The sequence below is a fragment of the Patella vulgata genome, chromosome 8 (assembly GCF_932274485.2).
Source record: "Patella vulgata chromosome 8, xgPatVulg1.2, whole genome shotgun sequence".
Taxonomy (NCBI): Eukaryota; Metazoa; Mollusca; class Gastropoda; family Patellidae; genus Patella; species Patella vulgata.
Genome location: NC_065886.2, coordinates 16830226 through 16844347, shown reverse-complemented (window position 1 = coordinate 16844347; position 14122 = coordinate 16830226). Strand labels below are relative to the sequence as shown.

At 33.8% G+C, this 14122-nt stretch overlaps 1 protein-coding gene and 2 long non-coding RNA genes across 3 annotated transcripts; all 3 read right to left on the bottom strand.

The window, feature by feature from the left end:
* Positions 1–266: 266 nt before the first annotated feature.
* On the bottom strand, positions 267–4775 carry LOC126830717 (uncharacterized). The gene is made up of 7 exons (XM_050561130.2): positions 4628–4775; positions 3490–4236; positions 3057–3269; positions 2123–2218; positions 1476–1810; positions 1137–1341; positions 267–741 (listed from the first exon to the last, which is right to left on the bottom strand). Exons 2-7 carry the CDS (start codon positions 3662–3664, stop codon positions 464–466), a joined length of 1302 nt encoding a protein of 433 aa, XP_050417087.1. The 5' UTR covers positions 3665–4236; positions 4628–4775; the 3' UTR covers positions 267–463.
* A 420-nt stretch (positions 4776–5195) lies between these two features.
* LOC126830731 (uncharacterized) lies at positions 5196–7391 on the bottom strand. The gene is made up of 5 exons (XR_007683948.2): positions 7259–7391; positions 6843–6964; positions 6191–6330; positions 5897–6044; positions 5196–5346 (listed from the first exon to the last, which is right to left on the bottom strand). It is a non-coding gene; the product is annotated as an uncharacterized LOC126830731 (long non-coding RNA).
* Positions 7392–9995: 2604 nt separating this feature from the next.
* Positions 9996–12544, bottom strand: LOC130014090 (uncharacterized). Its single transcript, XR_008789063.1, has 4 exons — positions 12413–12544; positions 12070–12256; positions 11548–11765; positions 9996–10106 (listed from the first exon to the last, which is right to left on the bottom strand). It is a non-coding gene; the product is annotated as an uncharacterized LOC130014090 (long non-coding RNA).
* Positions 12545–14122: the final 1578 nt, after the last annotated feature.

Genomic DNA, 14122 nt, shown 5'->3' with positions numbered 1-14122 from the left:
TATGATTTCTCCCGCATGGTACCCCGTGCACGTACTATTATAGTTAAGTTTTCCAGCCGCTTGATACGCCGTGGAATATATATTCTTATACGTCAAACGCTTGAAACCCGGTGGTTTATAATGCAGGAAAGAATTATAAAGATCTACGATGACCAACGTTGAATATACTTGCTGTATAAGTATAGTGACGGGAAATTCCAGTGTTAAATATTTATATATTTATTGTATGAAAATGTAGGAATAAATTATAATGTTTGACAGCAGTGTGTTAAATATATTTTTTAAAAATATTGGGGAAACAAATCACAATCATTTGCATTAGGTAATATTGTAGAAACAATCTAGAAATAAAATAAAACCAAGTACGAACAATCCAAGTCCTAAAAAACGTTATAGGCAAAATAGTGTATTCAAGCAAAATAGTGTAATCAGCAAGATATTTTGAAATAATAACATCAGTATGTTAAAGTACAATGGTATGATTATAATGTAGGAAAAGGCCGCAGGGGTCGACCGCTGTTATTGTTAAATATAATTCTGGTAATTCCGATATATCAGGCATCTGGATGGTAAGGGAGGCAACTTTTGTCTCCTGCCATTGCATAACATCCGCTCCTCCCAGGGACGTTCCTAAACTGACTTCATAATACAGGTTCTTCCATGCGGACGTAAATAAATCTCTCCATGACATTTCCATTGATTTACCATCAAATGATCTGGAAATTAGTAATTTTGAACCCGCTGAAATATATAGAGTAGTAATAATAGTAACTTTATTCATTCAGAATATACCATTCAATATATAAACCAGTAGTCACATTGTACAGTCCATTCGACGTGGTTCCACTGCATGATAAAATTCAAATAATATTAAGAAAATTAGCATCTTTCTAAACACAGGACAAGAACAATGTTCATCTGGTTAAATGCGCTATCGTTGCAAATGTACGGCTGCAATGTTTCCCTAAAGTGTTTTCGAACTCCACTTCATAAACGAAATAAATGATACCCCAAACTGAATCCAATTTCTGGCATAATCCAATCAAAAAAGTAAAGCCGTTTTGTTACACGCGGATAATATTACACATCGTAGAGCAAAAATGAATGTTTGTATTGGCAGAATGACTTATACAAACCTTGTAAAATAGGAGGTTGTGCTACAGATGATATTACTGTTGATATAGAATTGTCTTGTCTTCCTAATACATTAATAGTAGAAACACTAACATTATAGTTAGAGTTAGGTTGTAGTGATAAACTTCTTAATTTAGCCTGGTTATAACCAATCTCTGTAACTCGAACTTCTTTATCTAAATTATAACCTTGACCATACACTGATACCTAGTAATAAAATACATAAATCTAATACTTGTAATAACAGTCAGGGTGGTTATTCTAAACCGAAACACTAAATCGTTTTCTTATGAAAAAGTGCCAATTATCTAAAATATCCCCTTTTCTTAAAAGATATATACCTTTATAGACTTGGTCTCAACTCTGATATTTTCTAAATCCCATTTTAATCGTAAACTATTAGTCACTGGATAACAATCATCCTTCACCGGATATGCAGATACTCCATCTTCATGAATAGCGATCTGACCGTCCGCTATGGCAGCCATTTTGATTATAACCAGAACGCCATCAGTAGTAGCTGTAGTTGGCAATCCAGCTTTATTATAACATCTTACAGTAGAATAAACTAGTTTAGAGTTCTGTATTTGATCAACACTGAGTTCAACTTGAACAAATGATTGTTTATCTGGTACAGGAGTAAATGGCTGTATATCAACACCGCCTTGCGTTGAACCTTGTATATAAAACATTAATTGATAAATGTATACACGTGTGAATAATCCAATAACCTACATGTAGTCTAGTTGATACAAATAATAGATTGTATGTTGCAGAAAATAACAATAATTACATTCGACCTTCGACTTAGAGATACGTCATTGTTATATGTTGTAATGCAAAATGAATGTGGATAACGTCCTACTGTTTTACACTGGTTGGGCTAATAAAGACGGGCATTCGCCATATAGTGTGCTACGAGGGGAATCTTGCCTATAACCCATTCACAAACTACTTTATTACAACGTTGAAAATTTTAAAGTATTACCTATAGCCCATTGACAATATTCTATTCCTGATTCTGGATCTCCTATTTCCCAATTAACTGATACACGTTTCGTCAGCTGGAAATTTACATCATTCGCTAAAATGAACAAAACATATTTAAATCAACAGCAGAGAAAGACAAGTTAAAGTAGCCAAGTCTCTAACTCGATATCATCCAAAACCTTCGATAATGAAAACATGAATTATTTGTCAATTTTAATCAACATTGGTGTTGTGATCTTACCGACAAAAGATGGGCTTCTGATATCCAATATTTAAGACAAAATAAACATTTTACGATTGGTACACGAATCGCGTACCATAATGCATTTCAGCGCAATTTGTAAAAAGCGACTCGGAGAACGAGGTTTAACATATTTCACAAGTCATGTCAAAGGGTGACCTCATATTTTTATCTGGAGAGCATGCGCAAAAAATACTATCGGTGCAGACTGGAATAACCAGACGCTAGAGATTGTCATTCGATTGAGACTTCTGGCATATCCGAACATAACTGCTTTGAAATTAAAGTAAAAACGGAAACGATTGAATGTAAATCATTTTTTTTACATTCATATATAATTATTATATAGGTTGCGACCTATTTGTGTCAATTTGTAGGTCCCAAATATTAGCGATTTAGCTCCTTTAATATATTAAACAAGAAACAATTTTCGGTGCCATCACGTGGGTGTGAATTCTTCTTTCACAATTTTGATGACACCGGTTATGTGGTTTTGATATAAACCAAAGCTTAAACCTTCGACAATGTTAACTTTGATTGGTTTAGTGACGAGTAAAGGACTACCAAGTTACAACTAAGTTTTTACCATGAACATAGGTTCTTTCAATTTATTTAAATACCTGATATTTCATTGTGGTGGCCAATAATATTTTCCATTAAAGTACCTCACAATAACCATTTAATTTCTTACCTATACCATCGTTTATCTCTGATATTATTGGCGGAGTCATATCGACAACAATACTCTCTGATTGGCTGACAGTTGTTAGTCCGGCGCCATTTGTTGACATCACGGTCAGATAAAGTAGTGTATTATGGGCTAATTGGAGACCGGATGCTGTAACTTGCTGATTTCTGCCAACATTTGTGAACGACCGAATCTGGTTTCCACCTTTCACGGTTCCTGGATTTTAGAAGAGAAGAATGCTCCCTGAGTAATTTTTCAATATAATCGGTAAACATATACTGATACCAAAATCAACTCGATTTCTAATAAAATCTACGAAGAAAGGAGACGTTAGTTATAAATAAATACTGATATGATATAAACAATAATGTATTACTTAACTAGTAACAGATATATTTACATAATATAGTAATAAATGTATTCAAACTAAACTCACCTAGCGCCCATCGATAATCTGTAATAGGACTTTGATCATCTTTAAAATGCCAGGTAAGATGAAGAGATGACCAATAAGGTCTAAACACTGTATGATGTATTAAATGATTAGAATCACGTGTTATATCTATATAATTAACTTGTTGTACATATACATCATCTACAGCTAATATCATATGTAATTTACTTGTACCAATTCTTATCACTTCTCTTGCTTCTCTTGGATGGAATACATAAGTAAATTTATTCCATAATATTAATGGCTGTTGGTCGATGGTACATATCCCCTGACATCGTTCTGGGTCAAGGCTGAAAGTGTGAGTTTCTTGTCCGAATTGCACGAAACCTTCCACGTTGTGATGCTGAATGCTAACGTCATGTGGGTATCCGACATGTACAATAACATGGTAAGCACTTTGGGTGTTTAAATTAAACACTGTTTGCTGAATATGACCTCTCACTTTTATATATGTTTCGCCTTCGTTTGAAACGGACGGTTGTGATTGGATGATTTTAATACAAGAGGTGGTGTCTTTAAACCAAGGAGCTGGTGGTTGGTCATCACATTCCTTATTTGATTCCGTCACGCCTTCTTCAAATGATGGATTGGCGATGAGATTTTCTCCAATATATTTTATATCAACCGGTACTGGGGGCGTGGTATCAATTGTAATACCATCAGACACTACTACATCAGATTTCAACCCACTCCCATCTACAGCATACACTTTATTATAAATTTTTATACCTATAAAAATAAAATACAGTAACGGTATTTGTTACGGTGGCAGTAATACTTTGATAATAGAAGATCGCATTGGAAAAAAAGCATTCAGAAACTTTCTTCTAAAGAAGAGATGGCTTGTGGTATAATATATTTGAGGGGGGCTCTTTCTACAGTTAATTGAAGAGATAAAAGAAACCTTTTTCATTATCTTATTCTCGTTCACTATACCAGTGCAGGGGACCGGTATCGTAATTGTCGAGTCAAGAAAACAATATGACGAGTGATATATTAATCCCTACTGTAGAATACATAGTGTCACGATATTGAAAGGATTTTTATTTACTTAATCCAATTCTTATCTGACGGAAATTGGGATTCAATTAATATGGAAACTTTGTATTAGAATGCCTACCATGATTTAAAGGTGAGGTTAGGTTTACAGACACTCTAGTATTTAATCCTACATTCTTCCAGTCGTGTATATTACAATCTGTAGTACTAATACCAGTACCAATACACCAGTAATATTTAACTATACCAGTACCACTATCAGTACACCCATACCATGATGATGATATAACTGTTGTAGAGTATTGGTAATCTTTATCATAGATATCTGTTAAATATGAAATAATAAAAGACCGTATCCCCCAATTTATTATGGTTGTCTATAAAAAGCATAAATAATAAACTTATCACATAAAGGAAAATAACTGGGAAATATGTACCAGATTTAAAAAATTAAAATCGTCTTAAATAAGTCTATGTGGGTGAAAATTATACAAAAAAACAAATTATATTAAAATTGACTAGGGTGAATATTAAAAAAAAAATGATATTATTTTTCATGTCAGTTATCAGCCACAGTATCTATGAGCTATGTTGGGTAATTTGACATATATTCAATAATTTCAATAGTTTACTTACCATTACCATCATGTATAATACCGGAAGTGGGTGTTGTATTGTCTATTAATATGCCATCACTATTGGCCCAGCTCAGTAATCCTGCTTTATTATAAGCTAGTACAGTACTATAATATTCTCTATTATCTTGTAGATTTAGATTAGTAGCTGTATAGATACTAGTATTTCCAGCTACTCTTGTAGATGACTGATGAACGTTGTGGCCTACATTTCAGAAAAAGAAGTCAAAATCGCTATTGATTACATTATTAAAAGACGCATTATTTAACATAAAGAGCTAACAGTACTCGCTATAATGGTTTCAAGATAAATAGTGAAAAGGCAATATATTGAAAATTTCAGTCAAAGTTTTCTATTCTGAACGAAGTTATCAATGTTTGAAGTTTTGATAAGAATAGCGTAGTCTCGATTTTCATTACTACCATTGTTACAATAATAAACAATGTCTCGATTATCGCACTTCAAATCATCAAATTCCGATATTCTAAAAAGTCGAGTATGGGCATTCTTGTGAATAAATGTCTAATAATTTATATATCATTTTCGGCTAAAAGAAAGATCTAGCTGTTATATAATGTATCTTTAAGATACACTAAACTAGAAAATAAGAGTGGGCGGGAGTGATTAAAAGTGTCCTTAGGAATGGAAACCTCATTTTAACAATGCTGTCATAAAAATAATAAATACTTGTTTCCTTTAAACATTCTGATTCGCAAATGTCATTCAATGTAATTATGTTAGTATTAAAACCCACCTTGTGGATGTGTGCTTATATAAGACTTAAAATAATCGAATCCATGAATTCCTCCTCTAAATTTATTCTTCCAACCAACAATAATCTGATTGCTTGATGTTTGGTAATCTAAATCCTTAACACTTGATATAGTTTCTAATTCTTTTATCTGGATAAAAAATGGAGAAATATATCTCAAAATCAAATCAATAATTCTATTTAAAATAGGTTAATCAAAACGAATAAAAAAGTAATCGTTCTAATAACAGTTTTAATTAAATAGTTTTGTGTTTTTAACTTATTGTATGTACTTACAGCAGCTGTCGCTATGTGACTGACACTAGGCGCAGACGTCAGTGATGTAATGCCGGGAGACTTATATATCGCATATTGATTTGTATTATACCATACCCTCACAAATACACTATATGGTATAGACTTATCTAAAACCTTAGCTGGAATACATAAAATATTATTACGAAATTACATGTACTAGAAATACAAAGGGACATAAAGCCGACACCTGTGGCACACCTTTACAAGCAAGAAGATTTTTGTTTTATAGAAATGAAATGAAATGAGATGGGGTTCAACGTCCCACTGTTCTGCTTCGACTGGGCTAATGAAGACGAGCGTATGCCATACAATGTGCAATAAGGGAATTTTTGCCCGGTCAGCTGCACTATGGCATACTCTTCTATCGAATTCCAACTGCCAAATGATCTTTTACATGTACGCCATTGTATGCGTGGGACCTCGGTTTTTCATTCCATCCGAACGACTAGACATCCGTCCTTGTTAGGCATTCCATACTGCACCACTTTAAATGTTTCAGTGTTTATAGTTAAATATATTGATGAGATAGTCTAATGAAGACTGTGTGCATTGTTAATATTGCATACTAATAAATATACAGCATTAATGATTGTTTCTTGAAAGAAATGAATAAAATTTTTAAAAGGTATACCTGTAGGTAAAGTTATTATAGTTTCGGTATTTTCACCAACATCAAACCATGTCCTTTCTGTATCAGTGTCATATATTCCACTGGGTGAATTTTCACTGGAATATCCGGCACTACATTCATATCTAAAATATATGCCGAGTTTGAATTCCTAGTAATTTCTATAGCGTTCATTAATAAAATAATGAACTAAAATGGACTTGGCAGGCTGAAGCCTAGAACCTCAGTCTTACACACCCGTCATCATCATCATCATCATCAACTGCGTTTAAAACATATATTCAGCTTCCTCTAGTCATGAAGGTTGGGGATGTTTAATTTACCTTTTAGACGAGAGACCGTGTTGGTTGATTAAATAGATTTAATTACCTTTATATTCGCAAGACCTTGTCGGTATAATATACTTTAATTTAATTTACCTTATAGGAGAGATGCCTTGTGGGTTTATTATCCTCCATCTGGCAGCTACAAAATTATCAGACGATGTGTAGTAAGTCTGTGCAGCATCAGATGACATCAAATTAGTCATGTCAGTAACTTGGACAATATTATTTGGATTCCCTGCAAGGATGATTATAAATAAGAAATCAATCACATGGCAGATAGCATCAAATATACAAAAACATAGAAATACAAGTATAGGGTGGCATATAAAATCTGGAATTATTTAAGACAGACTAAACACTGTAGCGAATGTGAAGGTAAACCTAGGAGCAAAGCTCACAAAGAATTAATTAATATGAATAATTTTAAATAAAGTTGATAGATATATACCTGTTGAGATGTCTCTGCAGTTTTCAGCATCTGAACATGATTTGTCTTGTGCAGTACAAACACAATGTCCGAGACAATTATACGGTTGACATCTCCTGACTAAATCTAACATTCCTCCTTCTACAAGTTCAAATTCAGAATGAGCAGGCTGACTTTTTAATCCAACCTATGTCAAAAATAAAAATGAAATGATATGTAACACAATAAAACAATTAGTAGTAGAATATATTCGTGGTTGTGTTGATAGGTACTGATGGGGAAGTGGCAATTTTGTCTACGACAGTATTATTTGACAGCTGTGATACATTCCTTGGGTTTAACTAATTTCTCATCTTATACTGCTTATAATACACTAGAAATCAATAATTACCCCGTTAACAGCCCATACAGATATGAAAACAGAATTGCCCATATGAAGTGTCTTGGTAGTTATTGTAACTGATTGTACCATTCCTTCATCATCAAAATTATCTCCAGCTACATGTTGAAACGTGGTTTGTTGATCGCCCTGTTTAAAACAATTTTCAGAAACGAATTTAGTGAAAGTATAGAAAATATGTCACATTAACTAAGATTAACTGGAGACCGAAGCCAAGTATTTAATTTAAAAGGTGATGTGTGTTTGAATGCTGCTAATTTACTTCAATTATTATATTTTGCTCACGGATACAACATATTACTATAATCAGAGATACGTGCCTGGTTGAGATCGGTAAGGAAAGGTTTGGTTCCAACACTGACTTTATACTCAGTTATACCAGTATGTAGATCGGCAAATCCCAACCATGCTAACTTAATAGACGTAGTAGACCAGTGGTTCCAGTTATTCCTATCTCTGTTTAAGTTAGCGGCGTGGTCAGTATCAATAGCAAACATACCTGAAATAACATTCACAAAATATTTCTTTGAGAAGATACACACTTTGTACGATGGTAAAACTTCAAAAATCTGCATGATGACAAGTAAAATGAGATGGAGTTAAAATCGTTTATGATTATCATATCACTAAAAAAAAATCATAAACAAAATGGTCTGCAAATCGACATCGAGCTCACATTGTTTATAAATATCAAATTACTTACCAATATTAGAGTGGAAAATAAATTAAATGAATTAAAATTGCCGGCTTTCTGTTATGTATTTGGATTTACTTTGATCGTGAATTAGTGATCAGGTATCACGACCTTTGTTCTTCTATGCATGCATAACCATTAGCGCTCTCAATCAAAAGAATCAATACACGTACCTCTGGTAGGCGGTGTAGAATCAACTAGTATATCATCTGTAACACTCGACAGACACAAACCAGCTAAATTACAACCAATCACTTTAACTTTATATTTACTACCGTCGTGTAGAGCGAGACCAGAAAACGCAAACTCTGTTACCACACTTGGAATCTGAAGAAAAATTAGTAATATATTCCCTAAAATTAAAAGTATTCCAACTATACAATTTTACCCTGTCACTGTTCATAATGTAATAATATAGGGGTTATTTTAGTTCTATGAAAGGTGTTCTGTTTTATATATTAAAGTGGTTAAACAAATAGGTGACAACGAGAAATGGGCTAAGTAGGTATTTCGCAAAATTTCATTTTCTTAGACTCACTCACTGACAGTTATGCCAGTATCCATTTCTGCAAAGGGGTTACTATCGTCTAGACATTTGATGCACAGATCAGTACAAGTAAATAGAATAACGCTGACGTTAAACAGCAGCCATACGAAACACTCACCCAACAATGGTAATTGTCCCGTCCTAATAGCTGACACATCTATACTTTCTATATAAGAAAGAGCAAGGTTAAATGTCCCTTCAGAGATCATTTTTAGAGATCATAGGAAAGATATCTTTCGGGGTTCCTAGGGGAACATCATATCCACAACCTCCTCGGCTTAGAGGCCGGAATGGCTCTCGCCACAGAACACACGCTAAGTGAGAACAAGCTCTAAGTGCTAGATAACTTATATTTAGCTTATATTTTTTGTCATAGCTGGTGTGTAGCTGCCTGTATGTAACCTGTGCATTGTGGATATTATAAAAATATAAAAAACATAGTTAACCAACAAAGTCTTCCATAGTCAATTGATCCTTGAAGTTTTATCCTAATTGACTGTAGAGGCACAATAAGACAAAGTGGTAATGGCACTGCATTTTTTTTCAAATAACTGAATGTAATATAGGTATGCTATTTTCTTATAAAAATATTTCATGTTTTAAAAAACAAAGCATGTTTAAAATTATCAATAGGACGTACCTCCATAGCTGAAGAAGTGAAATCTCCCAATAAATGGGGTGAAATAGAAATGTACTGTCTTTCTATATCCGATTCATCATCAGTAAACTTCCATTCAATTTTAATACTAGATTTTGATATGGTAGTTGAAGGTAAAATAGAACTAAACGATGAAACGGGAACTGCCCTTTGCGCCACTACTGGTAATGTTGTATCGATTTTAAAACCATTTGATGTAGCTTCGCTGTATAAACCTAATAAAATAAAATCTAGGTGCAGTGGCGGCTTTGAAATGCACAAATAATACAAACGATGATGATATAAATATAATAGTAATCCTATGCAGTTCTAACAAAACAAAGATGTGGATTCGTCTGAAAAATAAACCCGGGTTTAGAGGAGATAACGCTGGCACCTTCTCGAATCATACTATAAAAGCCTTCTGGATCCACATTCCATTCCACGGAATGCTAAATTATAGTTTGTGTTTGTGAGGTCACAGGATAGCTAAATGACTAATAGGCAATTTATGTAACACACATAACCAATTGGACTAACCCAGAGGTTGCCAGGCACGATATGCCCACATTTTGCAAGAGATGAAAAGAAACCAATGCGATTTTGTACAATCAGGGGCCATAATTCGATACATGCCAATTTCGACAGGAGCCGTGATCTGTGGGCGATAGACCAATATGTCAAGTTTCATCAAAATCGGATAAAAATTGTGACATGTAGAGTGGTGAAAATGTGGGCGTATAAAAAGACATCAGTTGTGATCAATATTCATCTCCTTTACATATTTAGTCTCGAATTGAAATAGTTTGAATTTAGTGGACGTTAACTTAGTGGTGATAACTCTAAACAATTTTAGCAAGGCAGATAACCTTCTTTTGACTAGGACTCTATTTATAACTACTTATATAACAACAGGGCCGTCCCTAAAGCCGACTAGAGCACATCCTCGCTATCCCCAGTGGTCTCATTCCGTTCTACTCCATGATACCCTGGCTTAATTTCAAATTATCTTCCCTGGCCTTGATTGTGGCTAAATTCTACGAAACAATCAAAAAACAGTTTACAGACCAGTCTTACTAATGACACGACCCTCGTTTCGCTTTCGTAGATAACCCATTCATGTCCATCTACTGAATGATTTATGTAAATAATCTATATATTTTTAATTCATTTATATTTAATTGTATTATCAAAATCTGTAGTACGTTCCGTTGATTTCAAATATGCAAAGCATCTATTATTACTATCCATTCTTTGTCTGAAATGTTTCATTCTGTTATGTCCGTCTTCCTTAATATATTATATAATAATTGGTGTTAATAAATACGCATTAAGTATAATTTAGGCTACATTCTGGCTAATAATAACCCTGTCTCTTGAAGGGGAGTCCTTGCGGTTTTGCTTACTTTATCCGATGAGAGTTACTTCCCTTTGCAAACTTCCTTTGCAATTAACAATTTATGGGATTGGTCAATAAAAATAGCACAATCGACAACTTGAAAACATGCCCCCCCCCACCAATAGATTAACCCAGGGGTTAGTGTACCGAGGATGGCTACAGCATATTGCGAACTTTTATATTGGGTCCACAACAGTAGTGCTTGTTCAAGTACGATGTAAATCAAATTATTGTTTTTGTAAGCATCACTAGGGTTATCAAAATAATTTCAGTCATACCTGCTTTATTGTAACATCTAACAGTAATATAAATTCTAGTATCAATAGGCAATAGTTTATTATCAGGTAAATTAGATTTATAGGCCAGTTCCACCACTGGTAAAACTTGAGGGCTAAGTAACTCTTCCCCTCCAATGGTTGTCCCTACTCTCCATTCATATCTCGCTATACCAGATTGTGCATCTTTAAACCCATACCATTTGGCGCCAACAAAGTTTCTGAAACCAGGATGAGAATTCTTAAAAGTTGCACATTATGTTAACCTATTCAATAGTAGAATCCGATTCTGTAAGATAATAATAGCAACACCCTTATATAAAACTACGCAAGCTGCCCATATCCGCTTTAAGAATGTCAAGCATCTAATTAAAACGAGTTACTGTAAAATGCATTTTAAGACAATATGTACCGGTGTGGTGTGGTCTCGTATAGCGATAAGAGACTTGATAACCGTGATCCAATAATATTCTTGGATCCTTATGTCTATAAAATAAATAGACTCGATAATCGTGTTTCAATTACCTGGTTGCTTGGAATTCTACATCTAAATCTTTCGTTCCATCTACAACTCTTCCCATGTCCGGTGGTGTCACGTCAATTATTACCCCGTCAGAAGTGACCGACGTACACATGTCAGCCATATTGCACCCTGTTACCGTGGTGATATATTTTGTTCCAGGAGTAAATTTGGACGGTGGAAAGGTAAAATCTGAAATATGTATCGGTTGTTAAAATTTATTAGAACATCTACCATATTTGTATAATAAAACTTAACTACATCTTCTTGGAATACCATCAATAGTGCAATGAAAGAAAAGTTGGATTGTACTTAAAACAAAAACATTTGTAATAATATTTTCCTTACGTGAAGTTATTCCTGTTTTGATTTCTGGAATTATGTCATCACAATCATCACAGGTACCAACTTTAACAGTATAGTACTTCATTGATGAATGGGGATCACGGAATCCTTGCCATCTAACAGAAAGTGGTGATTGGTTAGTTATATAATCTACGTCATCTTCGGTATAGTTTGTATTAAGAATATCGATGACATGTCCTGTAGTAGGAGGCGTTGTATCTACTGTCACTGGACGAGATATTAATGTAGTAGATAACCCTGCACCGTTAATGGCCTGAAACACAACAATAGACAAAAAGTTATTCTAAAATTGGTATATAGAATACAAATGTGACCAGCATATATATAGCATGAATTTGAAAATGTTTCTATTGGAAATGACATCAGTTATAGCATACCTTCTTAACGATTAGTGTCTATTTATTTGAAATAATTATAGGACAAATAGTAAAACACAATGTTTGTTCCCAACTGATCTATACATCGAGCATAATTCATGAAACTATTTTTTCTATCCAAAAACGTAATGCAAAATGAGATATACCTGAACTGTGATGTAATAAACGTGTCCATCTTGTAATTTGTGTTCTAGGTTAGCTTCATCACAATCATTATCTGTTACCATATATTCCCTAATGTTTTGATGGCCTGGTCTAGTACCTATTGCCCATCGATACTGACTTATACCACTTTCGGTGTCTTTAAGTGATCCACTCCAACTGTAAAAAAATCATGTAAAAGGAATGATCCACTTGAACTATAAATAAATCAAATAAAATGACTCTTTAACACATTATTTACAACTAAATTTCTGCCAAGGGAAACCGAAGCATTCTGTTCTTTTACTTTTACATCAGACCTCTCTGTTTTATTACATCCAAACGACCAGACCCGGTTCTTTGCTGGGCCACCCGTCTTCGTGAAGTCCAAAGCATCGATCCATTTAGCTATAAATGGTAAAAGGGATCGTACACGTGTCAAGCTCGGACTACTATTTCACGCCTTCAGAAACACCGGTAACCAAATACTTTTGCTGTGGTTGACGGCTTTCGTTTTGTTTTGTTTACTAACACTAGATTGTATATACACCTACCACGCAGACAATACATCATTTGACTGTATATATGTATTAGTAAATTGTATAGGTTTAGATGTAGTTTCTGGTGGACTATTATCAACTGTGAAACCTTCTGATGAAACGGTTTTTGTTCTGTTTACAAAATCAATTGCTGAAAATAAAAAAAATAATAAAAATATGGAACCAACGAGGGTGAATGCGGTTGGGAGAGATAAAATTGTTTTGATGATATTACTAACGAACGAGCAATTTTAACAACCGGGCAATACAAGAATGGTATATAGCTTTATAATTAATTACACGAATATAATACATGATTAACAAATATAATTTAATTGCGAGAGATAAAATAGTTTTGATGACATCACTAACGAACGAGCAATTCTGCTAAGCGGGCAATAGAAATCAATTTATTTTGTATAGTAGAATGGTATATAGCTATATAATTATTTAGACGAATGCAATACATGAATAAATTCAATTTAATTGTTTCTGTTTGCTAAGCCAGAAATTGTTTTAATTATGAAACAGAAAGACGAATTTATACTTACCTTCTACAGTGACGTAATACGTGTGGCCATTTTGTAAAGAAAGATGGTGGAATATTTTATGATTTATCAAACCAACATTATGTT